The sequence below is a fragment of the Anomaloglossus baeobatrachus genome, chromosome 2 (genome assembly GCF_048569485.1).
Source record: "Anomaloglossus baeobatrachus isolate aAnoBae1 chromosome 2, aAnoBae1.hap1, whole genome shotgun sequence".
Lineage (NCBI taxonomy): Eukaryota > Metazoa > Chordata > Amphibia > Anura > Aromobatidae > Anomaloglossus > Anomaloglossus baeobatrachus.
The window spans coordinates 525735043-525759814 of record NC_134354.1 but is presented as its reverse complement, the minus strand read 5'-3'; the positions used below and the strand labels follow the sequence as shown (position 1 = coordinate 525759814).

The 24772-nt window shown below is 44.6% G+C and overlaps 1 protein-coding gene across 1 annotated transcript in view; it reads left to right on the top strand.

Moving 5' to 3' along the window:
- NF1 (neurofibromin 1) overlaps window positions 1–24772 on the top strand; it is a 442125-nt gene that overhangs the window by 382433 nt on the left and 34920 nt on the right. Inside the window, exons 40-49 of the mRNA XM_075333827.1 lie at window positions 2029–2130; window positions 3741–3881; window positions 10077–10206; window positions 18636–18767; window positions 19996–20131; window positions 20594–20751; window positions 20890–21012; window positions 22070–22200; window positions 22548–22648; window positions 23135–23277. Of these exons, the coding sequence (XP_075189942.1) occupies window positions 2029–2130; window positions 3741–3881; window positions 10077–10206; window positions 18636–18767; window positions 19996–20131; window positions 20594–20751; window positions 20890–21012; window positions 22070–22200; window positions 22548–22648; window positions 23135–23277 (1297 nt within the window). The remainder of the gene's footprint in view (window positions 1–2028; window positions 2131–3740; window positions 3882–10076; window positions 10207–18635; window positions 18768–19995; window positions 20132–20593; window positions 20752–20889; window positions 21013–22069; window positions 22201–22547; window positions 22649–23134; window positions 23278–24772) is intronic.

Here is a 24772-nt window from a genome sequence, read left to right as displayed (position 1 = left end):
GGAGACAGTCGGTGGGGTGTAGGTTGGGCGGCAGCTCCGCACGGTGGTGGGTAACATGAATATATGAAATATAATGATATGGAAAACATGTCTAGTACATCTTCCTATAGAAGTTAGTGACTTATATAATTGCTGTCTACGGCCCATGTGGCTGCTGTAAAGCAGCTAAATGCTGCAAACATAAGCCAGGACAAGATGGCTACCCCCATAATCATGTACACAAGAAAAAATAAAAAAAATATCATTGAAAAAAATAGATTATGAAAACAAATGTGTCATTCTCTGTTTTAACTTCCTATTGATAAGTGTTAATAGTTTATTCACTTCTCATTTTAATTGGTAAAAATCAATGAAAGAAATATCAAAATCACTATATGATGGGACCACCTTTTGCCTTCAAAACAGCATCAAATCTTCCAGGTACACTTACTGGTTTTGAAGGAACTCAGCAGAGAGGTTGTTCGAAGCATTTTGGAGACCCAACCCCAGCTCTTCTGATGATGTAGGCCAGCACATAGACCAGTCTCTTCATGTAATCCTAGGCAGACTTGAGGATGAGATGAGGGTTCCGTCGTGGCCATATCATCACTTGCAGGGCTCCTTCACAGTGAGGATATTTTTAATGACGTTTCAGGTCATTGTCCTGCACACAAGTTTGGAGCCGATCACACTGCTTCCCGATAGTATTACAACATAGATCAGTATCTGTGTTCTCAGCATTAAGGACACCATTTATCCTGACCAAATCCGCAACGTTATTTGCTAAAATGCAACCCTAAATTTGTAAGCTACCACCATGATGCGATACTGCCTGCAGACACACTCCGTATTGTACCGCTCTCCAGCCCTTCAGCAGATATACTGCCTTCTGTTACAGCCAATTAGTTCACATTTTGATTCATCAGTCCAAAGCACCTGCTGCCATTCTTCTGCACCCCAATTCCTATGTTTTTGTGCGTGTTTTGGCCTTGTTTCCATGTGCAGTTTTTCTTTTTGACTGCAATTTTTCCATGAAGACCTCTACTGGCCTGACTGAACAGTAGATTGGTATAGTTGGGTTCCACTGGTTTCTGCCAGTAGTGAGCAGATGGCATTGCTGGACATCTTATGATTTCGGAGTAAGCATGTCTGTGTCTTTCATCTGCTGTACTGTTTCCTTAGCCGATCCCTGCGTCATTGCCTGGGTGAGACCTTGCTGATGAAGTATTACTCATGTTTTGTTGCTGTGCTTTGTCTTGCCATGGTGTGTGACCTCTGACATTAAATTGTCTTCTACAACCCCACCTTGTTGTCAGCGATTGGCTGTTCCTCACTCATTGTAAGCCTACACCGCTGTTTCTGTTTCATTGAAAGTCTGTGTTTTAACGTAGATATGAAAGTGATTATCATTATCACCTCTTTGGCATAATTGGTTACTCATACACCTGACTATAATCCTACAAAATTTGAGTTTGTGCTAATATACCAAGAAGAACTGATGAGGGTTTGAAGGCAAACTGTGGTCACACCAAATAATAATTTCGTTTTTTGTTCATTCACTTTATAGGTTGTGAATTGATATAAAAGTTACCTTTTAACATCTTTTTTAAGCATTCTTACTTTGCAGTATTATTTCCACACCTGCCTAAACTTTTGCATAGTAATGTGTAGATCTGTCATGTGCACTTGTAACCGATCTATATTCATCATGGTACCAGGCCTGTAATCGTGTGATCAGCTGCAGGAGACCTCTTGAGTTTGATATAGGGAAGGTGCTCTCTGTCAGCCTCTCCTCCCATGGCGGAATTGTGGGGTACTAATGGGTCTAACATAAGGGCATCGGTGTCAGTCAATATATCCATGCCCATTATTTTAACACTGAGAGGCCGGGATACTACATTGCACTACATAAGTTGTGTGGTGTATTATATAAGCAATCAATGGATCACAAGTACCCTTGTGGGGGCTAATAAATATTGTGCAATTAAAATTATTTAAGTATTTAAAATTATTTGTAAAATATTTTAATTTTATAAATGTTTGTTTTAGGGACTGGAAAGCTGCTTAAAAGGTCCTGATAATTACAATAGCCAAGTTTTAATAGAAGCCACTGTGATAGCACTAACCAAACTACAGCCGCTTCTTAACAAGGTAAGAGGTGTCCTTGCAGGTATGAGCGTTAGAGGAGTAAGGGTACCGTCTCACTAAACGACGTACCAGCGATTCCGACCATGATATGACCTGGTCAGGATCGCTGGTGCGTCGCTACATGGTCGCTGGTGAGCTGTCAATCAGGCAGATCTCAACAGTGACCAGCCACCAGCCAGCAACGACTCGTGGAAACGATGCTGCGCTTGGTAACCAAGGTAAATATCGGGTAACTAAGCAAAATGCTTTGCTTGGTTACCCGATATTTACACTGGTTACGCAAAGCGTTTAGCGCTGGCTCCTTGCACGCATAGCCAGGGTACACATCGGGTTACTAAGCAAAGTGCTTCGCTTAGTTACCCGATGTGTACACTGGCTACGTGTGCAGGGAGCCAGTACTGGCAGCCTGAGAGCGGTGTACACTAGTAACCAAGGTAAATATCGGGTAACCAAGCAAAGCGCTTCGCTTAGTTACCCGATGTGTACCTTGGTTACCAGCGTCCGCACCTGTCAGAAGCCGGCTCCCTGCACATTCATATCGTTGCTCTCTCGCTGTCAAACACAGCGATGTGTGCTTCACAGCGGGAGAGCAACGAGCAAAAAATGAACCAGAGCAGTGTGTAACAATCAGCGATTTCACAGCAGGGGCCAGGTCGCTGCTTAGTGTCACACACAGCGAGATTGCTGATGAAGTCACTGGTACGTCACAAAACCTGTGACTCAGCAGCAATCTCGCTAGCGATCTCGCTATGTGAGAAGTACCCCTAAGGCTACGCTTCCAGGATCAGTATGTGGAGAGTTTTTCATGTCGCAGAATTTCTGCACCTTTTGTATAAATTAGGTTACTCGCGGTTTTTAATTGCTGGGGGTTTTTTTTTTTATCTCGTTTCAAAAACTCACCAAATACTGATAGTGGGAAGAAAGCCTAATGGATTTATCAGTTAATGGCTATTTTTACTTGTACTGTAATAGTGGATTGCTCTCATCTGCATATGACTATTATTGCTGAAAGTAAACTATGGCCTTCTTATACAGCCATTTCTGTATTGGGACCCTCGCAAAACATATCTGCAGCGCTCAATTTCCCTATGCAGGCGTGGACATACCTCTAGAGTATCTATCATATAATACCGTACATGAGTTTACGTAGATTCATTGTGGTGTAGGAATATTTTGTCATTCTCTGCATCACTAGTGATTACCGCAGAGCCCTTGTAAGCTTCTCGTCCCTGGTGTAGGTATCCGATAACACATCCATTTTAGAGCCTAAAGTTTTATCTATTGAATATTTGTATACTATTACCACAACGATCATTTTTGTTTTCATTCATTCCACACACTGTCTTAGTTTGTATTTTTTCGTTATGTATTCGTTATATAATAACATGTTCACTTTATCAGTCACCTGAATGTATTGGTATTTTCCACCTAAACTTGCAGAGCTCCAGTAGTTGGCCTTGCATCCTCACAGTTGTAATACATTACTTCATACACTTCACATATTATCATGGCTTCATGGTAACCTGCCCTTAGGGTAATATGAGCTGGAATCTGCTTTAGTAATTTTCACTTTCTCTGGAAATTCGATTACTGATTTCTCTCCATCATCCTAGGATTCCCCTATGCACAAAGCCCTCTTTTGGGTGGCTATGGCAGTACTACAGCTGGATGAAGTTAACTTGTATTCGGCGGGTACAGCTCTTCTGGAACAAAACCTGCACACATTAGACAGCCTCCGAGTATTTAATGATAAGGTAAGGGAAATACTCTTTAGAACAACAAGTTGTGTTGTGACTTGGTGAACTTGTTGGGCATGTCATGTTCCGCCGGTTCTGAGACTCGGTTCCCACTAACGATATTGCTTTCAATCACTTCAAACTTGATTTAGCTTTAGGAAAATATAAAGTATTCAAATGGTGAGTTTGTGCTGAATTCTGTAATATACGCTTCTATCAGGTTTGGGTTTCCATCACTTTTGACCACAAGAATATTGCAGCATTCTGCGAATACCTGGTAGGCGGTTAGCTAAGCCCTCCCACGTAAGGGTAAGCCCTCGGCCCCCCCTGCGGTCCAGTGGGTTCACTCCTGCTCACACCCACAAGTATTACGCTTAACTTGTAATAGAGACCTAAGACTCACACACAATGTACTTTCTACTCTGAACTTATGTTGGTCACTGAGAAGAGGAGTATAACATACTGAATCCTAGAGAAAGCGGTGCTAGGTGACTATTACCACACACTACACACCATACATACATTTAATGAAAAAAAATTCTTAGAAGTGCTTCTTTATAGTGAACCTGTCAGGTGCAATATGCACCCAGAACCACGAGCAGTTCTGGGTGTATATTGCTAATCCCTGCCTAACCGTCCCTGTATACACTAGCAATCCACTTAAGGAGGACAGGTAGGCACTCCCAATACTGCGGTGCACGTATCGCTGCATGGTCTCCACAATTCAAATAAATGATAAGGATCGGCACTCGTAGATTTTTCTTTTCATTTCTTTATTTTAAATCATAGTGCACAAAACACCAATAGTGTGACACGTTTCGGTCAAAGGGACAACATGACCTTTCTCAAACTCAGGCTGAGTTTGAGAAAGGTCATGTTGTCCCTTTGACCGAAACGCGTCACACTATTGGTGTTTTGTGCACTGATTTAAAATAAAGAAAAGAATGAAAAGAAAAATCTACAAGTGCCGATCCTTATCATTTATTTTTATACACTAGCATAGATAGAGATCTTTAGAAAAAGTATTTATAAAGATCTTATATTGTATGCTAATGAGCGCGGGGACTAGTCCCAAGAGCGTTTGTGCCCTTAGCTAGTAGGCTCACATAGCATGGTAGCATACCACCTGTGGGCACATGCTAATGAATGCGCAGCTACGCGCATATACCTCACTGTTTATGACAGCTGCCTGAGGATGGATGCCCACTGTGCATGATGCGGAGTCCTCAGCACTTCCAGTCATGTGCACTGTACCTCACTGAAGCCGGGAAGCTTTACCCTGGCATCAGTTTAGTGTGCATGATTGGAAGTCCCAGGTACTCCGCATCATGTGCAGAGTGCATCCTTCCTCCGCCGGCCACCATGAACAGTGAGGCATGTGTGCGTTGCTGTGCATTCATTGGCATGTTAGTACTCCCACAGGGGCATGCTACCGTGCTATGTAGGCTGACTAGATAAGGGAACAAATGCCCTCAGGACTAGTCCCCGACCTCATTAGCATATAATATACGATCTTTAGAAATACTTTTTGTAAAGCTCTGTTTATTTATGCTAGTGTATAGAGAGACGCTAGGCAGGAATCACTAATCTGCACCCAGAACTACTTGTGGTTCTGGGTGCATATTGCACCTGACAGATTCCCTTTAAAAATCATGAAGGTCCTAGAAAATACTGGATTGAATAGATTTTGATGTAGGACGTGTCTTATTTTTGCATCAACTAATTTGATTAAAACTAAAGATTTTGTAATGAAAGTAATAATAATAATAATAATTTATTCATTTATATAGCGCTATTAATTCCATAGCGCTTTGCATACATTGGGAACACTGTCCCCATTGGGGCTCACAATCTAATTTCCCTATCTGTATGTCTTTGGATTGTGGGAGGAAACCGGAGTACCCGGAGGAAACCCACGCAAACACGGGGAGAACATACAAACTCCTTGCAAAGTCATGCTAATCTTTCAAGGTATGGGTTAAAACATGTCCTATGAAACAGTCTTGTCAAAATTATATGTGTGTGTACGTACATATATATGTATGTATGTATATATGTATGTATATATATATATATATATATATATATATATATATATATGTATATATCTTACAAACCAACAAGTTATGTTGCTCAGTTAAATTTTAATAAATTTTCAACATAAAAGTGTGGGTCAATTATTATTCAACCCCTAGGTTTAATATTTTGTGGAATAACCCTTGTTTGCAATTACAGCTAATAATCGTCTTTTATAAGACCTGATCAGGCCAGCACAGGTCTCTGGAGTTATCTTGGCCCACTCCTCCATGCAGATCTTCTCCAAGTTATCTAGGTTCTTTGGGGGTCTCATGTGTACTTTAATCTTGAGCTCCTTCCACAAGTTTTCAATTGGGTTAAGGTCAGGAGACTGACTAGGCCACTGCAACACCTTGATTTTTTCCCTCTTGAACCAGGCCTTGGTTTTCTTGGCTGTGCTCTTTGGGTCGTTGTCTTGTTGGAAGATGAAATGACGACCCATCTTAAGATCCTTGATGGAAGAGCGGAGGTTCTTGGCCAAAATCTCCAGGTAGGCCGTGCTATCCATCTTCCCATGGATGCGGAGCAGATGGCCAGGCCCCTTGGCTGAGAAACAGCCCCACAGCATGATGCTGCCACCACCATGCTTGACTGTAGGGATGGTATTCTTGGGGTCGTATGCAGTGCCATCCAGTCTCCAAACGTCACGTGTGTGGTTGGCACCAAAGATCTCGATCTTGGTCTCATCAGACCAGAGAACCTTGAACCAGTCTGTCTCAGAGTCCTCCAAGTGATCATGAGCAAACTGTAGACGAGCCTTGACATGACGCTTTGAAAGTAAAGGTACCTTACGGGCTCGTCTGGAACGGAGACCATTGCGGTGGAGTACGTTACTTATGGTATTGACTGAAACCAATGTCCCCACTGCCATGAGATCTTCCCGGAGCTCCTTCCTTGTTGTCCTTGGGTTAGCCTTGACTCTTCGGACAAGCCTGGCCTCGGCACGGGTGGAAACTTTCAAAGGCTGTCCAGGCCGTAGAAGGCTAACAGTAGTTCCATAAGCCTTCCACTTCCGGATGATGCTCCCAACAGTGGAGACAGGTAGGCCCAACTCCTTGGAAAGGGTTTTGTACCCCTTGCCAGCCTTGTGACCCTCCACGATCTTGTCTCTGATGGCCTTGGAATGCTCCTTTGTCTTTCCCATGTTGACCAAGTATGAGTGCTGTTCACAAGTTTGGGGAGGGTTTCTAACTTAGTCAGAAAAGGCTGGAAAAAGAGATAATTAATCCAAACATGTGAAGCTCATTGTTCTTTGTGCCTGAAATACTTCTTAATACTTTAGGGGAACCAAACAGAATTCTGGTGGATTGAGGGGTTGAATAATAAATGACCCTCTGAATAAACTTTTCACAATTTAAAAAAAAAAAAAATAACATTCTTTCTTGCTGCAGTGCATTTCACACTTCCAGGCTGATCTACAGTCCAATATATATAGTCAGAGATATATATATAGATCTTAAAATGTTCAATGTGGATAAGTCAATGATCTAATGTGTATTCCGTCGGCTCAGTGGTAAGTAAGCGCTGCAGTAGGTGTCCAGCTTATTTCCCCCCTCTCCCATAGTACATAATAAAAAAAAAACCATACATTAGCTTACTTAGTACATTTCTTGGAGTATGGGATAAGACCTATATCATTTGAACAAGGGTATGGCCTTTGACCTGAAACTAGCACAAACCAAACATGCCCATAATCTTCCCTGACTCATAAGTTTGCATCAGCAGTGCTGTATGGTAACTGATATAAGGAGAGGAGGCAATGAGATGCCGATCGCCTGTTCTGTTTATCTCACAAAAGTGGTAAAATTCAAAATGCTGATACCCTTAAACAACTTGAAATTGTATTACTAACTTAACCTTGAAGAGTGGTCAGTCTTGGGAGAATATGCTGAGTTCCGTCACTATGTGATATTTGTGCCTTGTAAGGATTGGGAAATATTGGCCGTGTAAGGGCTCTGTCATGCACCCACAGGCAACCTTTCCTGTGGAAATATTATTTTTTTGGGTTATATGTTTTTGAGTAACTAGTATGGTTATTCCAAGATACGTTGGTAGCTGTGATAACAGCATAAACATAATTGCCCAATTTCCGCATCAGTTGAACCTTACCAGTCATTGAGGTTTTTTTGAAGTGATGTGTTTGAGGGAGATAAAGCCTAGCTCAGAGGAGTGTGTGATGTATGTGTGTGCCTACACACACACACACACACACACACACACACACACACACACACACACACACGTATATATGAGGAACTGCTGATAGGTCTTTGGCTTTACCCAGAAAGAAATGAGATAGATAGGTGAAACTTTACATTTATTCTACATACTCTCCACAGATGTCAACACGCTTCTTACATCAGTATTCCAAGTTATGTAAGCCTAGCAAAAAGAAGGATTTCAATTGTTCCTCAAACCAGGCATCCGTCGCAGCCATGGCATCAGAAATGGTGTGAAATTTGATACCCTTGAGGTGTTTCTTCAGGTTTGTAAACAGATGATAGTTGGAGAAAGCTAGATGTGTTGAATAAGGTAGATGGTCAACCAGCTGGAAGCCCAACTCTGCCGGTGTTGCTGTAGTCGCATGTGAAGTGTTAGCGAGGCGTCTTGCAGGAACAAGATTCCTTTGTACAGCTTGCCATGCCTTTTGGCCTTCAGTGCTGCCTTCAATTGGTCCAAAAGTTCCATGTAATACCTTGCATTGATGGTGGAACCCTTTTGAAGGTAGTCCACTAGCAGCATGCCCTCCTTATTCCAGAATACAGTCACCATCACCTTAGTGGCTGATTTTTACACCCTGAACTTCTTTGGACGAGGAGAACCACTCTTTTGACTGCTCCTTGTTTTCAGGGTCACACAAATCCAGGTCTCATCCATAGTGACCAGTCGATCCAGGAAGTTCTTATCAGTCCGGAAACACTGACTAATGGAACGGGGAGTTTTCACTCACATGCTTCTCTGATCTGTTGCCAAACATTTAGGGACCCACTTTGCATATAGGTTCCTCATGTCCAAATGTTCATGGATAACACAAACACGTTCACGGGAAATCCCCATGATGTCTGCTATGGCTTTAGCTAAAATTCGTTGATTCTCCAGTATGAGGTTGTGCACATCATCGACGATCTCCGGAACAACAATCACTCTTGGTCGTCCAGGACGTTCCTCATCATTGGTGCTGAAGTGGCCCGTTTTAGATTTGGCAACCCAGTTCTTAACTTTGGAATATGAAGAACATTGATCCACCAATGTGTGCGACATATCACCATGAATATCCTTTGCGAACTTTCCTTGCAGAAACAAACATTTTATCACTCCTCTGCTCTCAGCTGCTGTGAATATCACATTTGACTCCGCAATTTTGTTTTCGTGCTTAGAACACTGTTGCCATAAGCAACAAACACAAAATTTTGAAAGCATATATTACACATAAGGCTTTCATGTGATGTAACAGTTGTTACCATAGAAACAAAAAAATCACAAAGCCAAAGACTTATCAGCAGCCCCTCATATACACTTAACTTTTCAATGCACATCTCCAATTTTTCCATATCTCAGTAATTTTTGCACAACTTGCTGTTCTCCAACAAAGGAGCTTAATGGCAAAATTCTCAACGGGTGTTTGATCCACGAATCTCCCAATAAACGTATGTTAGTGCCAAATGAATATTCACCCCTTCCCCCACTCGCCCTTCTGTGCCGGCATCGATGATTCCATCTCCCATTAATGCCAAATGGCTGCTCACCCCTCTGTGCCTGTATCAGTGATTGGGTGCAGTCGGACTGCTGTATTACTTGTCGAGGAGCAGCCCCTCTCCTGATACGAGTGTGACAGCATGTATTTCTATGCAGCTGTTTTTTTTCTCACCTTCCGCCATCTTCATCTGTTTTCCCTGGCACTCCCATCAGGCAGTATACCTGTCGGCTGCTCCAGCAATTTGATAGCGCAAGCCGGAGGTCACAACTCAATGTCAGGTAATGAGAGCCTCGCTGTGTGTCTTCTAGAGGTGCATTGAGCACTTGTGACGTGACCTCTGGCTTCCGGACAGTCAGAAGCTTGTTTTTTTTTTTTACTTTGCTTACATATTTTATGTGTAATGCAGAGAGGCAATATAATTCATATTTTTTTTCTTCTAGAGCCCAGAAGAAGTCTTTATGGAGATCCGCAATCCTCTAGAAGAATGGCATTGTAAACAGATGGACCATTTTGTTGGCCTCAATTTCAACTCTAACTTCAACTTTGCACTAGTTGGGCACTTGCTTAAAGGTTTGTAGAAATCAGAATGATGTATGTCATGCTTTACTGGGCAATAATTGTGCCAAAAACATATTGCTAAGCATTAAAAACTATTTAAAGGGAACTTGTCACCATTTTTTCGGCCTATAAGCTACGGCCACCACTGCCGGGCTCTTATATACAGCATTCTAACATGCTGTCTATAAGAGCCCAGGCCGCTGTGTAGAACATAAAAAACACTTTATCATACTTACCTAACAGTCGCACTGTGGTGCAGTTGGGCCATGTGGTCATCTACGTTGTCTGGCGCCGCCTCTTTCGGCCATCTTTGTCCTCCTTCTGAAGCCTGTGTGCATAATGCGTCCTACGTCATACACACTCGCCGGTTCCGTGCCGGCGCACTACAATACTTTGATCTGCTCTACTCAGGGCAGATCAAAGTGCGCCTGCACGCGACCTCAATGCCGGCGAGTGTGAATGACGTAGACTCATCATGCACCCCAGCTACAGAAGATGGAAGACAGAGATGGCCAGAAGAGGCAGCACCGGACAACAGAGATGCCCATCTGAGTAGAATCCACCGCAACGCGACTGTTAGGTGAGTATTATAAAGTGCTTATGTTCTACACAGCAGCCTGGGCTCTTATATACAGCATGTTAGAATGCTGTATATAAGAGCCCAGTGGTGGTGAGCGCAGCGAATAGTGCAAAAAAATGGTGACAGGTTCCCTTTAACACTTGCCAAACTCATGGGTCAATACTTTAAGAATGTGTTGAGTGTGTTTGTTAAAATGTAAGCTCTAAAGCAACCATCCTCTGCCCAATTCTCCATTCACATATCTACCACTGGCAGTGTTAATATTTGACCTGCTTATATCACATAAAGTGCCACGTTTTCCTTACATCACATTATATGGGTTGTCTGGGCAAATAATATTGGTGATCATTCTCTGGATACATAATATCTGATCGATGGGAACCCTACACCTTGTACCCTCACCGATTAGCTCCTTATTAGCCCCAGTAATCGATGTAAATATGAATTGAGATGAACAGCACAGCTCCACTCAATGTGTAGTGGTCTCTGTTGAAAACTGCGGATCAGTACCTGTTTTATTCCATAGGCGCTAATTTGCACTTCCTGCTGAAGATGTGACTACACGGTTCCAGTCACCTCAGCAAAGATCGGTGTTGAACAGTTTAAACTCTGATGACCTATTAAAGAGGATTTCGAATGGACAAAGTTAATTTCAAATGATAGATCTTGGAATAATAAGTTCCATAATTGGATGTGTTTATAAAAAAAAAAAAAAATGTTCCTGTGCTGAGATAATCTTGTAAACGTGTCCCTGCTGTGTACAGGAACATGGTCTGATCATACCACATCTCCTGGGCAGTGGAGGACGCAAAATAGTATACAGACATTGCAGAATGAGATGGTAGATGATCCTTATTGTGAGGTAAAACATTTCCCTGACAGTTTTTAAGAAATGTTTTAGCTCAAAGGATTATTTGCGATCCCACGCTTTAATGTCTGTTTCCTTTTTTTTTTTTTTTTTCTTCTTTCTTCCTTTATTGGCCCACAGGTGTTATGGATCTGACTAGGTTCCTACGTGGTCAGACAGAGCCATTACACAGTACATAGTAGGGGTGGAATTTAGAAGATTATATCGGCACAGGAACGTTTTTTTTCGAAATACATCCAATTGTGAAATGTATTATTATTCCAAGAACTATTGATTAAAATTAACTTTTGTTCATGGAAAGTCCCTGTTAAATCCCACAGCAGCATAAAGCTAAGCTACAACTTTGCTCACTCTGCCTAAAATGATGCTTGTGGGATATTAAAGAGGGTACTCCAGTGGTGATAAAAAAAATAAATTCTTCTACTGGCTGTGCCCTCATGAATTCTAAAGATGAGAAGCACAGGGCAGTTCTATATCCTCACAGTACCTGTCATTCAGTGTGATGCTGCTTCTCACTGCTCCCCCTCCCTTCTGGGACGCTACATCACACATTAGGGGATGTGGCCTGCTCCATGCTGTTAGTAGCACCCAACCCCTGTTAATATCTACTTCTTTCTTTATCGTTCCTTCCATGGGAGACCCAGACCATGGGTGTATAGCTAGCGCCTCCGGAGGACACACAAAGCACTACACTCAAATGTGTAGCTCCTCCCTCCGGGCTATATACACCCCCTGGATGACAATCTACCCAGTTCAACGCTTTGTGTTCCAGGAGGATCACACACATTTTCATTTCCTGATATTTTTTATTTTAATTTTTAAAGATTTGGAAGAAAAGCGGGTCCAGTCTGGACTCCCGGCATGTCCCTTCACGCTCCACTCTGCGGGGTGCTGTTAAGGTTGATTTTACTAAGGCTGGAGCCTTCACATGCCGAGCTCCTTCGCATCCTCTGTCGAGGCTCTGTTTGAAGTGGGAGCCATCACGGTCCTCTCTGCTTGCAGAAGACCGGTCTCCATCCGCAGCCCTGTCTGGTCCCTGCTGGAAGGAGCGTTAACCCCCACTCAGGGACATGGCCCTGCGTCTCAAAGCTAAGTATTGAGACGTTTTTTTCAGGGGTCCCGGGCACTTTTATTAGGGGGACAGTATGTGCTTTAGCGTTACTGTTAATTTCGGCCGGTTCTGGGAATTTTCCATGAGAACCGCGCCGACGGTGCCTGCTCGTCGGCCGCACTTTAAAATCTAGGCCCCGGCTTCAGTTTGGGCCTAGTTTCGTTTTCGGCTTCCTATGCATGTTTTGCATACAGCGCCGCCCACCGCCCGACCAGCAGAGGGGAGGGCACTCCTCTCTAGGGAGATGTCCCCTCCCCTGTCTACCTCCCTGTGTCTCTCTGCCCTCTGTGTTTCCCGCTCCTGGGCTTATACACGCCCCCCCTCCTTCTCCCAGCGCCATTTTCTCAGCGTTTTTCACACTGGGAAGCGCTGGATGCTGCAGCTGCATACTATCTGGAAGGCTGACACTTCACAGGGGAGCGGTGAAATCCGGAGGACACACAGAGAGCAGGGCTGGTAAGCCACAACCCCTGGTTGTGGACTTTTTATTACACTCTCAGGCTTTCTACAGGAGTGTATCTGGCTGCAGAACTTCCTCCACAGCAGCATGTCTGTCACTAGGAGCAAGGCTGCAAACATGTATGCTATATGCACTGCTTGTAAGCTAATTCTGCCAGAGCCAAGCACATACCCACATTGTGATACCTGTGCTAATATGGTTGTGTCTCAGCCTGGAGCCTCCGCAGGGGTCCCTCCGGCTGCTCCGGCTCCGGTGGCTGAACCCCCGGCTTGGGTAGCATCTTTTTCACAAGCTCTTTCCAAGTCGTTTGCCGACTCCATGGGGCAGCTGTCCCGGACGCTGCTGTCTATGCATCAGCCTCCCTCTCAGGGTGTCTCTGCGGCTCCGAGCTCTGCAGAGCCCTCAGAGCAGGTCCTAGGACCCCGTCCCCCTAAACGGAGACGCACGGACCCTTCTCCTTCCTCGTCCCACGGCTCTGATTCACAAGCCGAGGTGCAGGGCGAGGAGGATTCACTTGCTGTGGGCTCAGACGCTGCCTCTATGTACCCCATTGACTTGTCTGAGGGTGATGCGGATGTTAGTGACTTGATTACGTCCATTAACTCCGTACTGAACCTCAACCCACAAGAGTCAGAGGAACAACCCTCTCTGGTAGAGGTACACCAGTTTACCTCTCCTAAGAAACCTAGGAGTATGTTTTTTAACCACTCCAGCTTTCAGACCACTGTTAACAAGCCCAGGGCCTGTCCTGACAAACGCTTTCTGAAGCGTAGTTCAGATGACCGTTTTCCTTTTCCACCAGAGGTGGTTAAGGAATGGGCCCAGTCCCCAAAGGTGGACCCTCCGGTGTCCAGAATCTCAGCCCACACAGTCGTTGCTGTGGCTGACGGCACTTCTCTTAAGGACCCCACTGACCGCCAGGTTGACCTTCTGGCCAAGTCTGTATTTGAGGCGGCAGGAGCCTCCTTCTCCCCGTCTTTTGCGGCAGTATGGGCTCTTAAGGCTATCTCTGCCTCGCTGGCGGAGATTCATTCCCTCTCCAGGGACTCTATTCCTGAGATGGATGCCTTAACTTCTCAAGCTTCGGCTTTTGCATCCTACGCCATGTCTGCCATCCTGGAGGCTTCTCACCGCACGGCAGTGGCCTCCGCTAACTCCCTCGCGATCCGCAGGATCTTGTGGCTTCGAGAGTGGAAAGCGGACGCTTCCTCTAAGAAGTACCTTGCGAGTCTCCCTTTTACTGGGTCCCGGCTGTTTGGGGAACAGCTTGATGACATAATTAAGGAGGCTACTGGCGGGAAGAGTACTTCCTTGCCACAAACTAAAGCCAAGAAACCTGCCCAGGTCAGGAACCAATCGAGGTTTCGTTCCTTTCGTTCCTCTAACTGGTCATCCTCTAAGCCCTCGGCCTCGTCCACTACCGCCAAGGATCGTAAATCCAACTGGCGCGCAAAGCCGCGTCCTCAAAAGACCGGAGGAGCCGCTGCCACCAAGGCAGCCTCCTCGTGACTATCTGGCCGCGCCAGCAAAGTCCTTGGTCGGTGGCAGGCTCTCCCACTTTGGCGACGTGTGGTTGCAACACGTCTCCGATCAGTGGGTGCGGGATATCATCACCCACGGCTACAGGATACCTTTTTCTTCCAGCCCGCCAAACAGATTTTTTCTGTCCACCCCCCCCTGCTCCAAAGCCGCCGCCTTCTCTCAGGCCGTGGCATCCCTGCAGGCCAACGGTGTAATTGTTCCGGTCCCCGCCCGGGAACGGTTCAGCGGTTTCTACTCAAACCTCTTTCTAGTCCCCAAAAAGGACGGTTCCTCCCGACCCATCCTGGATCTCAAGCTTCTCAACAAGCATGTTCAGGTGCGGCACTTTCGCATGGAATCTCTGAGATCGGTCATTGCCTCAATGACCCAGGGAGATTTTCTGGCATCCATCGACATCAGAGATGCCTACCTGCATGTGCCTATTGCGGTCTCACATCAGCGCTGGCTACGCTTTGCAATCGGAGAGGAACACTTCCAGTTCGTGGCTCTTCCCTTTGGCTTAGCCACGGCCCCTCGAGTGTTCACCAAGGTCATGGCAGCAGTGGTTGCGGTCCTGCACCTCCAGGGATTGGCAGTGATTCCTTACCTGGACGACCTTCTAGTCAAGGCCTCATCCAGTGTAGACTGCCAGCGGAGTGTCTCTCTCACTGTCACCACACTAACTCAGTTCGGGTGGCTTGTCAACCTCCCCAAGTCGACTCTGACCCCGACCCGGGTACTTTTGTACCTAGGGATGCAATTCGAGACTCTGCCGGCACTTGTCAAGTTGCCCTTAGTCAAACAGCAGTCCCTTCGTCTGGCGGTGCGCTCTCTGCTGAGGCACCGCCGTCATTCCATCAGACACCTCATGCAGGTGCTGGGTCAGATGGTGGCGTCCATGGAAGCGGTTCCCTTTGCCCAGTTCCATCTGCGTCCCTTGCAGCTGGACATTCTCCGCTGTTGGGACAAGCGGATCTCTTCCTTGGACAGGCTGGTGGCTCTGTCATCACAGGCCAGGAACTCCCTTCGGTGGTGGCTTCAGCCCCTCTCCCTGTCACAGGGACGTTCCTTCCTGACTCCGTCCTGGGTGATCCTCACCACGGATGCCAGTCTCTCCGGCTGGAGAGCGGTATTTCTCCATCACCGAGCACAGGGCACTTGGACTCCGTCCGAATCAGCCCTCCCGATCAATGTGCTGGAAATCAGAGCTGTGTTTCTAGCTCTCCTAGACTTTCACCACCTATTGGCGGGCAAGCACATTCGGGTTCAGTCGGACAACGCGACAGCGGTTGCCTACATCAATCACCAGGGCGGAACTCACAGCCGTCTGGCGATGTTGGAGGTTCAACGAATCCTCCAGTGGACGGAGGACTCAAAGTCCACCATATCCGCAGTTCACATCCCAGGCGTGGAAAACTGGGAGGCCGATTATCTCAGCCGTCAAACCGTGGACGGCGGCGAGTGGGCCCTGCATCCGTCAGTGTTCAGATCGATCTGCCGCAAGTGGGGCACTCCGGAAGTAGATCTAATGGCTTCCCGGCACAACAACAAGGTTCCGGTTTACGTGGCTCGCTCCCACGATCCGCAAGCCTTCGCAGCAGACGCACTGGTTCAGGATTGGTCTCAGTTCAGTCTGGCCTATGTGTTTCCCCCTCTAGCTCTCTTGCCCAGGGTTCTGCGCAAGATCCGAATGGAGGGCCGTCGAGTCATACTCATTGCTCCGGACTGGCCCAGGCGAGCCTGGTACCCAGATCTGCTCCGCCTGTCCGTAGAGGTGCCGTGGCATCTCCCGGACCGCCCAGACCTTCTCTCTCAAGGTCCGTTCTTCCGCCAGAATTCTGCGGCTCTCAGATTGACGGCGTGGCTCTTGAGTCCTGGATCCTGACGGCTTCAGGCATTCCCTCTGAGGTCATCTCCACCATGACTCAGGCTCGGAAGTCTTCCTCGGCTAAGATTTACCACAGGACTTGGAGAATTTTCCTGTCCTGGTGTCGCTCTTCCGGCCATGCTCCTTGGCCGTTCGCCTTGCCGACCATCCTGTCTTTTCTACAGTCAGGTCTGCAGTTGGGTCTGTCCCTCAATTCCCTTAAGGGACAGGTGTCGGCTTTGTCGGTATTGTTCCAGCGGCGTATCGCCCGACTGGCTCAGGTGCGCACCTTCATGCAGGGCGCATCTCACATCATCCCTCTTTACCGACGGCCCTTGGATCCCTGGGACCTTAATCTGGTCCTCACGGCCTTACAGAAACCCCCTTTTGAGCCTCTCAGGGAAGTTCCTTTGTCTAGACTTTCACAGAAAGTTGTCTTTCTAGTAGCCTTAACTTCTCTCAGGAGAGTTTCTGATTTGGCTGCGCTTTCTTCGGAATCCCCCTTTTTGGTGTTTCACCAAGACAAGGTGGTTCTGCGTCCGACTCCGGACTTTCTCCCTAAGGTGGTGTCTTCCTTCCACCTTAACCAGGACATTTCATTGCCCTCTCTTTGTCCGGCCCCTGTGCATCGCTTTGAGAAGGCGTTGCACACCTTGGATTTGGTGCGGGCGCTCCGAATCTATGTGTCTCGCACCGCCGTTTTTCGGCGGTGCACCTCACTTTTTGTGCTAACCACGGGTCAGCGCAAGGGCCTCTCGGCGTCTAAACCGACCCTGGCTCGTTGGGTTAGGTCGGCTATCGCCGATGCCTACCAGTGTTCTCAGGTGCCTCCCCCGCCGGGGATTAAGGCGCACTCGACCAGAGCTGTCGGTGCCTCCTGGGCTTTCAGACACCAGGCTACGGCTCAGCAGGTGTGTCAGGCTGCCACTTGGTCCAGTCTGCACACTTTTTCTAAGCACTACCAAGTGCATGCTCATGCTTCGGCAGATGCGAGCTTGGGCAGACGCATCCTTCAGGCGGCTGTCGCCCATTTGTGAAGTTAGGTTTTGCCTACTTCTCAGTTTAGTTTATTTCCCACCCATGGACTGCTTTGGAACGTCCCATGGTCTGGGTCTCCCATGGAAGGAACGATAAAGAAAAAGAGAATTTTGTTTACTTACCGTAAATTCTTTTTCTTGTAGTTCCGACATGGGAGACCCAGCACCCTCCCTGTTGCCTGTTGGCAGTTTTTGTTCCGTGTGTTTCACGGCTGTTGTTAGTAGACAGAGTTCTGGTTTTGCCGAGTTTTACTCTATCTCTACTTATGGGTGGATGTCCTCCTTCAGCTTTTGCACTGAACTGGGTAGATTGTCATCCAGGGGGTGTATATAGCCCGGAGGGAGGAGCTACACATTTGAGTGTAGTGCTTTGTGTGTCCTCCGGAGGCGCTAGCTATACACCCATGGTCTGGGTCTCCCATGTCGGAACTACAAGAAAAAGAATTTACGGTAAGTAAACAAAATTCTCTTTTTTCTGTACGAGAACAGGGGATGTGAAGTGAATGTGGTCACAGTCCCTGTTCGCCGACTGTGGGGAAGCAGCTATTAGCAGGGGGCTAGCCGTTACCAACATCCCAGAGGGGGAGGGACAGCAGTGAAGAGCAGCTGTAGCGCGTCACACAGAATTACAGGTATTGTGAGGATTTAGAACTGTCCTGTGCATCTCGTTTTTATAGTTTAAGTGCAGGGCCAGCAGAATTTTGTATCTCCCCGATGTACCACTTTAATATTAAAATAGTATTAAAGGTGTGGACTGCTACTGGGCAGCCCACTTCTTAACAGCTGAACTGTCCACTCCTCTGAGGTTGGCACCGTGTCTTCCAATAGTAACGTGGCCTTGTTATGCCAGCATTTACGGAACGAGAGCAGCTGAAAAGGAAGTATATGTTTTTGTTTTATGATGGGCAATTTATCCGTTAAAAAAGCGGTTCTCCAGTAGTGGACAATTCTTTTGAGTCAATCTTTTCCATGTCTCTAAATGATTTGTATTCCTTAGGTTATCGACATCCCTCTCCTACTACTGTGGCAAGAACAGTAAGGATCCTTCACACTTTGCTTGCCCTTGTAAACAAACACAGGAATTGTGATAAGTTTGAAGTCAATACTCAGAGTGTTGCTTATTTAGCAGGTAAGCATTTTTTCTTGCCATTTTTCCTACTGAAGGTTCATGCTACAGAGCCAATGCAGAGATGTTTGTAAGGTAGCTATATATCTCTGCAATGCCATGTAAACCCTATCGGAATGTGTTTGGGAACATATTTTCCTGTATTAACAGTTCCTCTGGGGAGAAATGTTCTGATTTATGGTCTGATAGAACAGGGCAACAACTCTTCTTGGTTTATTACTGAATCCAAAATCGGACGTTAAAGGGGTTGTTCAGGATTAGGATGAATGTCTGTCACTTTGTAGGTGCATACTATTGAATCCTGACAGCATGGACAACTCACACTGTCAGGATTCTCTGGTGTCGTTGACGAGAGTGGAGGTCACATGACCACAAGTATGTGACTTTCATACTTGCAGCCACATTCCGACTAGACGCATCCCGGCTCGCTCAATACAAGTGAATTGAGCGAGGCTGAGCACGTCTAGTCAGCATGTGACCATATGTATAAAAATCTCATACTTTCATAAGATGACTGCACTCTGATCCTAAACCTGGACAACTCTTAATGTAGGAGTACAGAAAGAAAATGCATGTATATCTATGACTGTATATAGAGCGATAATAAGTTTGTGTGCATGTCCTTCAAGTTTCTGGTTGTAATAAACTACATTAAATTTGCTGCTGCTGCACGTCGGGTCCTGGGATGACAGGCGCTCCTCTGCACTGCACTGTTTACCCCAGTCCCGGAACCACACTGTTCAAATGTACTCATGTCTGAAGGATGCAGACACATTATAACATAGAAAGAAGGGAGCAGCATCTGCCTGACAGGTCCACCGGCTGCAGCAAATCCTCTGGTGGGCCATATGTTGTGTAGGCCTGAACTATGACCTTAGTTAACATATGAAGGGGTCTCAATAATGCTATTCTCAATAAAGGCAAGGATTTTAGAAATTTGCAGTGGTTTTGTTGGTAGCATTGTTGACACCTGGCATAGGAGCATCAAACCTGTATGTTATTGCAACAGACATCATTCACAGTTAGTAAGTTTATAAGTAACTGCAATAAATGGGAGTTGTCAAAACCATAGACCCAGAGCCCTGGTTACTGATGCGGAATCATGCACTAAATTGTTGCAAATACCTCAGGGAATTAGACTGCGGGCTATAGACTTTTTTTGTAGAACCTTTGTAAAAGCGAATAATAAAATTGCATATGCCTTTCATGTGTTTCCCTTCTATGTTTCTAGCATTACTCACAGTGTCTGAAGAGGTGAGGAGTCGCTGCAGCTTGAAACACAGAAAGTCGCTGTTGCTCACAGATGTTTCAATGGAAAATGTTCCCATGGATACATATCCGATGCACCACAGTGATCCCACCTGCCGGTTATTGTCCCATCTATACTTTTACAAGTCATCAATAATATTCAATCTGATTTTTATAATACATGTATGATCCAAAAATCACTTATAAAAGGTTTTGAAGGGATTGTATCATCAGAAAATGTCTCGTTGATTAAATCATTTTTTATGTTAAATTTTTCTTTTCAACATTTTTTTAAAATTTTCTATATATTTACACTGGCCACTAGGCTTTACATTAGACTTACACTTTCTGTTTGTTACAATAGACTTTACAGTAATCTCATTATCATGACAGACAGGTAACACTTCTATATACAGTGGATAACACAAGGTACACCATTTGCAATAGTTACTGGTCATCACAGGTCAATTCCTTATTCATTCTTTTTGTTTGTTTATATAGATTTGGTAGATACTAAATGATGGTCACCTCCATTCCCTCCATAATGAGCTCCCCTCACATTTATATTTTAAATTTCACAGAACGCTGAAGGAAAATCAACCATGGTCATCCCCAAAAGGGTCTGGAATGCACCTCGCTGCAAGCTACCCCACAGTTGGACAGGTTAGCCCACGGACCAGGAAGTCTATGAGTCTGGATATGGGGCAACCATCACAAGCAAACACTAAAAAACTCTTAGGTAGGTCATAGAAATGTAAAATATGCTGGGTCTATTCCATCTGGATGGGAAGTACATATACTTCATAATGAATATTAAAAGTATGCTTTGAAACACAACCCAGTTTTACTTTAGATTCAGCTATGCTCCATGTTTTAGGTACAAGAAAAAGCTTTGACCATTTAATATCGGACACTAAGGCTCCTAAAAGGCAGGAGATTGAATCTGGCATCACTACACCTCCGAAAATGAGGAGAGTAGCAGAGAACGATTATGATATTGGTGAGTATCTAACGTACAGGAACTGAAACCACAAACTATGGTAACCCTGTACATGTAGCCTTTCATCTGGTGAGCACAGTGTTCACAATGTTGTCTATATGGCAATTAGTGCACATTTTATACCCCTCTTTGAGTATGTCATGTAGAGATTAGCGGATCGCTTTGTGCAACCCTGGTCTACGTCAGTGCTCTCTAGCAGTGGAGAAGATCTACCTGAGCTTTCCTAAATTCACTGATGCAGCGTTTGATTCACCAGCTTGGTGTAACATCGTCGTGAACTTGCGGTGCATAGGTGATGTCTCTCCACCCAACCTGATCATAAGCTGAGCCCGGGCTCCTGTAGGGTAGGAAATTCTTGCAGCTCCTGTCCAGAGACAGTGGCTATTACTAATCATTTAAAAATATATCTCGCAGTACTTTACAATTCAAACGGGACTACTGACCTGGATTATGGACGGTGGTTGCGCTAAGCCATCCACTCATCTTTAGTCACGTCATTGTTGTCTTGTTTCTTGAAAGCTTTCAGTTACAGTATGGGTACGCGGACACAACTGTATTTTCGGTCCATATGTTGTCCATAAAAAAAAAAACTAACCTCACACAGACCGCACTTGTGCCAAGTTTTACTGAGCTGGGCTTTTCAGATGACGGTCTCTTTACGGAATATTGTTTGTGTGAGGGAAAATTGTTGCAGATTCTTATTTCTTGGTGCACAAAACAAATCAAATCCCATATGGATCATCCGTATAGCACCGATTTTTATGGATACGTTGCAATTGTTTATATAGAAAATATTATTTGGTCTTGTAAATTTTATCAACTGCGGATTTTCAAAACAAATGATTGCCATATGAATGCGATACAGGTTGTATATGTATGACTAGACTGATGAAAAATCAGTGGTTTGGGGTTTTTTTTTTAAACTGGGAGCTGGACTTTTTTCTTTATACACTCATATATGAGCCTAACCCCGGTATTCTTGAGTGAAGGGTAAAGCTTGATATTTGAGTGACCTCCATTACATCTTGCTTTTTATTTTAATATTATTATTATGTAGATACTCCAAGAATATCATCCCCTCAACAACATCCCCATCTGCGGAAAGTATCGGTCTCTGAGTCAAATGTGCTCTTGGATGAGGAAGTTTTGACTGACCCGAAAACCCAAGCTCTGTTGCTTACTGTGCTTGTAAGATGATGTTTCCTTTAATTTTTGATTAATTGTTTGACGATGCGTTATATGATAAACTTTCACATTAACAGCTATTACATTATAGTAGAAGGTTACTGATGGTGCATCTTTTACAAACTGGAGCGATTATTGCAGCTGGCATGAGCTTTTCATTGCTATTATGAGCATCACCTTCACACGTCACACAAGTAGTAAAATAGACAAGTATTACTATGCTTTGGTTTTACTTGTATTTGACTTTTATGAAATATGTTGTACCCATGCTTATTACAATGCACAACCAATATCACTGCAGTAATATAGACTTGCATAATACTATATACACTGTATGTTTGTTTCTGCAGGCTACACTCGTAAAATACACTACAGATGAGTTTGATCAGCGTATTCTTTATGAATACTTGGCTGAAGCCAGTGTGGTCTTCCCCAAAGTGTTTCCAGTGGTGTAAGTATCTCTCATTTACAGATACTCTATTGCAATCCATTTTATAAATCATTACAGTTCCATAAAAATGTAAGAAAAAAATGACTAAGGTTTTTTAGAGAATATAAAACGTAATAACCCAACAATGTAGTTGTACTTCTAAATTTGCGACTAATAACGGCTTGAATAATTTTCTTCTGAAGGTGCGAGGTTTTTTTTTTTCCCATTTGGTACAACATAGGGGACTATGTCATAATTTGTATAGGGCCATTTTAATTTTTACCATAAGTATTCCACTTCTCCAAAGACAACCCCTTTAATTCTCCAATAGCTTATTCTATTTAGACGATCGCCATCGGTCCTGGCACCCATGATAAACGGCTGCCTATATTACTTATGACTTTTTCATTATTGAGGACTTGCTCTCGAAAACGTAAAGTGTGTGTTAATTATGTTGATTTTGTTTTGGTAGTAAATATTCTAAATATTATATTTTTGGGATTTCAGGCACAATTTATTGGACTCCAAGATCAACACCCTTCTGTCATTGTGTCAAGACCCTAATTTATTGAATCCCATACATGGGATTGTGCAAAGTGTGGTGTACCATGAAGAATCTCCTCCACAGTATCAACCATCTTACCTGCAAAGTAAGCATAAAGTGTTGTGAACGCTCTATCTTTGAGTCACTCACGGTCCAGGTGCTGTACTGTAGCGGTTTCTAAATTCATCATGCCAATAATCTATAAAGTCCTTTTCTCCAAATGCATATCTCTATTTTTTATTTTTCCTTTTAGAAAGTATTCTAGCATTTTAGACGCCTTAGAGGAATGTTCCTTACTGAACACACTCTGAGGTCAGCAGCTCTTGATCCTTTGCAGCTTACCACAACAATTACAGCTCTGATTTCTGTGAATATTGCAGAACTGGTTGAATAGCGGGCCAGTCTCATTTTCAGAAGGCTGCTCAATCTCCATGTTCAATTTTTAGTGATTTTTCTTTACCTAAAAAAACAAAATACTTCACAAGTTCATATCTAAAATGATATAATGGAATCTGTACCTTACTACTTGTAACACCTGTAATGTGCCTGTTGTCAAAGTTTGATATATGGGAGACACAAAACGCAATAGGGCTCTATCCGAGGGATGAATGAAAGGTAATGAGCGAAGACTTGTTCACCTGGAAAGGCTGTGCCAGACACAACCACTGTTGTAGCAAGAAACAGCTGCAGCAGTCCCAGAAATGCAAACAAAGTTCAGTGGAGAAAGAAGGGTTAACACCGTGCTGCTGTATGAATAAACTTGAAATAGAAGATTGAAAACATCAGAGGAAGCGTTGGACCTCACTTCCCTCAGCCCCTCCCCATAACTACTGATCCCTCTTCGTCCATAACCATCTTTTCCACCAAAATAGAAAATCAGCTCTCCTCTCTTCTCTCCAGATCAAATCTTACCACCTGCGCACTTGACTCGCTACTGTTCCACCTCAACCTCACCGCAGTCTTCATCCCAACCCTATTCTATTCAACCTATCTCTAACAACTGGTGTCTTCCCCTCATGCTTTAAACATACCTCCATCAAACCAGTCCTCAAAAAGCCCTCCCTTGACCCAGCCTCTGTATCTGTCGCCCCATATCACTTCTCCCCTATGCCTCAAAACTACTGGAACAGCATATCCATCTTAAACTATCCTCCCACCTTTCCTCCTGCTCCCTCTTTGACTGGTTACAATCTGGCTTCTGACCACATCATTCCACTGAAACTGCCCTAACTGAAGTCACCAATGACCTACTAACTGCCAAAGCCAAGTGACACTACTCTGTCCTCATCCTCCTAGACCGGTCTTCTGCCTTTGACACTGTGGATCGTTCCCTCTTGCTACAGACTCTCTCATCCCTTGGTATATCAGACTTGGCACTATCCTGGATCACTTCATATACAGTGCCTACAAGTAGTATTCAACCCCCTGCAGATTTAGCAGGTTTGATAAGATGCAAATAAGTTAGAGCCTGCAAACTTCAAACAAGAGCAGGATTTATTAACAGATGCATAAATCTTACAAACCAACAAGTTATGTTGCTCAGTTAAATTTTAATAAATTTTCAACATAAAAGTGTGGGTCAATTATTATTCAACCCCTAG